The sequence below is a fragment of the Cannabis sativa genome, chromosome 1 (genome assembly GCF_029168945.1).
Source record: "Cannabis sativa cultivar Pink pepper isolate KNU-18-1 chromosome 1, ASM2916894v1, whole genome shotgun sequence".
Taxonomy (NCBI): Eukaryota; Viridiplantae; Streptophyta; class Magnoliopsida; order Rosales; family Cannabaceae; genus Cannabis; species Cannabis sativa.
Window position 1 is genome coordinate 60,688,685 of NC_083601.1, and position 2,590 is coordinate 60,691,274.

General features: G+C 37.1%; 1 protein-coding gene across 1 annotated transcript; it reads left to right on the plus strand.

Annotated features, from left to right (window-relative positions):
* The first annotated feature begins 1,195 nt into the window (after positions 1-1,195).
* Positions 1,196-1,732, plus strand: LOC115704069 (uncharacterized mitochondrial protein AtMg00810-like). Its single transcript, XM_030631291.2, has one exon. It carries the CDS (start codon positions 1,196-1,198, stop codon positions 1,730-1,732), a length of 537 nt encoding a protein of 178 aa, XP_030487151.2.
* The last annotated feature ends 858 nt before the right edge of the window (positions 1,733-2,590 follow it).

A 2,590-nucleotide genomic window follows, 5' to 3' on the forward strand; every position in this document is an offset into this window, starting at 1 on the left:
CTCTTGAGATTGAACCTAATCATATCAGGATTAAGATCATTTGATCTAGGATCAATAGGTGATATTGAATTGAATAGATATTACGGTAAATTCTAATATATCTAATCAAAGTTCAATATCGGTCCCTTCCGATGTATACTCCATACATCCGATGCTAGTAAACTTTACCAATGTCCTGGAAAGGACATAACACTTATCCAAGGTGTAAGAATACCTATCGCTGATTATACCATGTCAGTCTAAATCCAGTGTTCTGATAAATCAGGGAATAAACTTTCGAACATATAATTAAGATTATATTCCACTGTGTTGGCAACACTATAATCATTAACAAATTGATATGTTCTGGACTTAAATAGAATTCATACATTATGTACATATAATCATGAAATAAATCATGTGAACCATGCAACATTAAATGTTATTTCTGATCTATATTAATAAGTAAATCTGATTATATTGAAATGAGTTTTATTTAGGGCATAAAACTCAACACAAAGTCCCTATAACTTGGGGATCACATTACAGAGATATGGCATACCCACGATCCCACGATCAGTGTATTCTGCATTTATCCCACGATCAATGTATTCTGCATTTACCCACGATCAGTGTATACTGTATGGATCGTGTAATCTTTCTGCTTATATACATTGTAATGACAGGGTAAAGATTTCCTCTCCAAGTTCACAGCCATATAAATAGTGATACATGTTCACTGGGCAAAAGGTCGCAAAAAGTTTAGTCGAGACTATACCTTAAGATATTATCTAAGAATACATATTCAGAGATACTGTTGTAAGAGCTATAAGAAAAGGAACCTTTCTCCTTGTTCTTAAGTCAATACACGTAATGAGGATTAGGCTATTACCGAACTGCTCGGGGCTGAACCTCTATAAAATTCTTGTGTCTTTTATATTGCTGTATTATATATCGATTGCTATAAATCACTTATCGCTTACTAAATCAGACTCGTTATCGTTGGCTAAAAATAAGGTCAACAACTATGCCATCTCCCGCTTCAAAACATATCTTCATGGACCAGTTCAAACTTAAGGACCTTGGAACCATTCGATTCTTCCTTGGTCTTGAAGTTTGTTGAACAAGAAAAGGTATATCGGTTTGTCAAAGACCTTTCACACTACAGTTACTCAAAGACACGGGGTACATAGGAGTTACGCCCGCTTCTATTCCTATGGAAACCAACTTAAAGCTAAGCAAAGACAAAGGGAACCTTCTCCCAGATCCCACGAATTTTAGAAGCCTCATTGACAAATTAATATACTTAACAAGTACACGACCGGACATCTCCTATGCGGTCAATCATCTCAGCGAAATTTTATTTTCTCCTTGGGTTCCACATCTTCATGATGCACATCGCATTTTACAACACTTAAAAACAACCCCTGGACAAGGCCTATACTTCCCATCAAACACAACACCTGCTGTCTCAGCTTATGCTGAAACAAGTCTATCCCCGTCCACTATCCAGATCTCCTTTTTTTTGGATGTTGATTCGAGGACTTGTCGAGACACAAGGAGATCAATTTTTGATTATTGCCTATTCTTTGGCAGCTCCCTTGTGTCATGGAAATCAAAAAAACAACAAACTGTATCCCATTCATCTACTGAAGTAGAATATCGAGCCATGGGAAATGCTACTTCTGAACTCACTTGGATCCTCACTCTCCTCAAAGACTTTGGCATCAATCATTCTACTCCAGCACTGTAGGAATGTCAATGGGGCAGGTCGGATCTGATTTGACTATGATCCGACCTGATCCAGATCATGTATGGATCTGCCTCGCCCCGCTGGATCAGATACTCGGATCGGATCAGATCCTACCCAACTATTTTTTTTAAAGAATTTTAATATTAACTTATAATTTTATATCCATTTTAATTTTATATCAATGGGTCCGGGTCTGGGGTCCGGGTCCGGGTCTCGGGTCTGAGTCTGGGTCCGAGTGCGGGTCCAGGTTCGTGTAAAGCCCGCTTAGTTAATTTGGAAATTAGCAGTTATTTATGTTAATCAGGAAATTATTTATAGCTATTTAAATAATTTATCATCGTTATTTATGGAATTCAGATATGCATAATTATGTCATCAGCAGTTTTTATATTTCGCATTTCCGGTGTCCGGTATTTCGGAACGCGGTGTTTGGCTCAGTAGAAATCACAACTTAGTATGTTAGTATTTTGGGGACGGGTTTTAGACATTGGGAATGTCGGGAATGGCCGGGAATTTAGAAAGTCCCAAAAATACCCCTTTAGTATGAATTATGTGATTTTATGGTGGAGGGGCAAAATGGTCTTTTTGCCCCATTAATGTTTGGTTTTATGTGATTTATTAAATGGAAAAATAAGTGTTTATTTTATTAAATGTTGGCTGAAATAAATGACTTATGTGATTTATATTACCTTTTCTCTCATTTTCAAACACTTAGTCATTTTTGAAGAAATTTCCAAAAAACACACACACACAACCCTCTCTCTCTCTTTCGGCCAAACCTTGAGCAGCAAGGAGGGGATCTTTCTCCTTGGATTTTGGCTAGTTGTTCATCATCTCTTAGGATTCATCTCAAGCTAG

Coding starts and splice junctions, on each gene's coding strand:
- LOC115704069 (XM_030631291.2), top strand. CDS start 1,196: ATGGAAACCAACTTAAAGCTAAGCAAAGACAAAGGGAACCTTCTCCCA.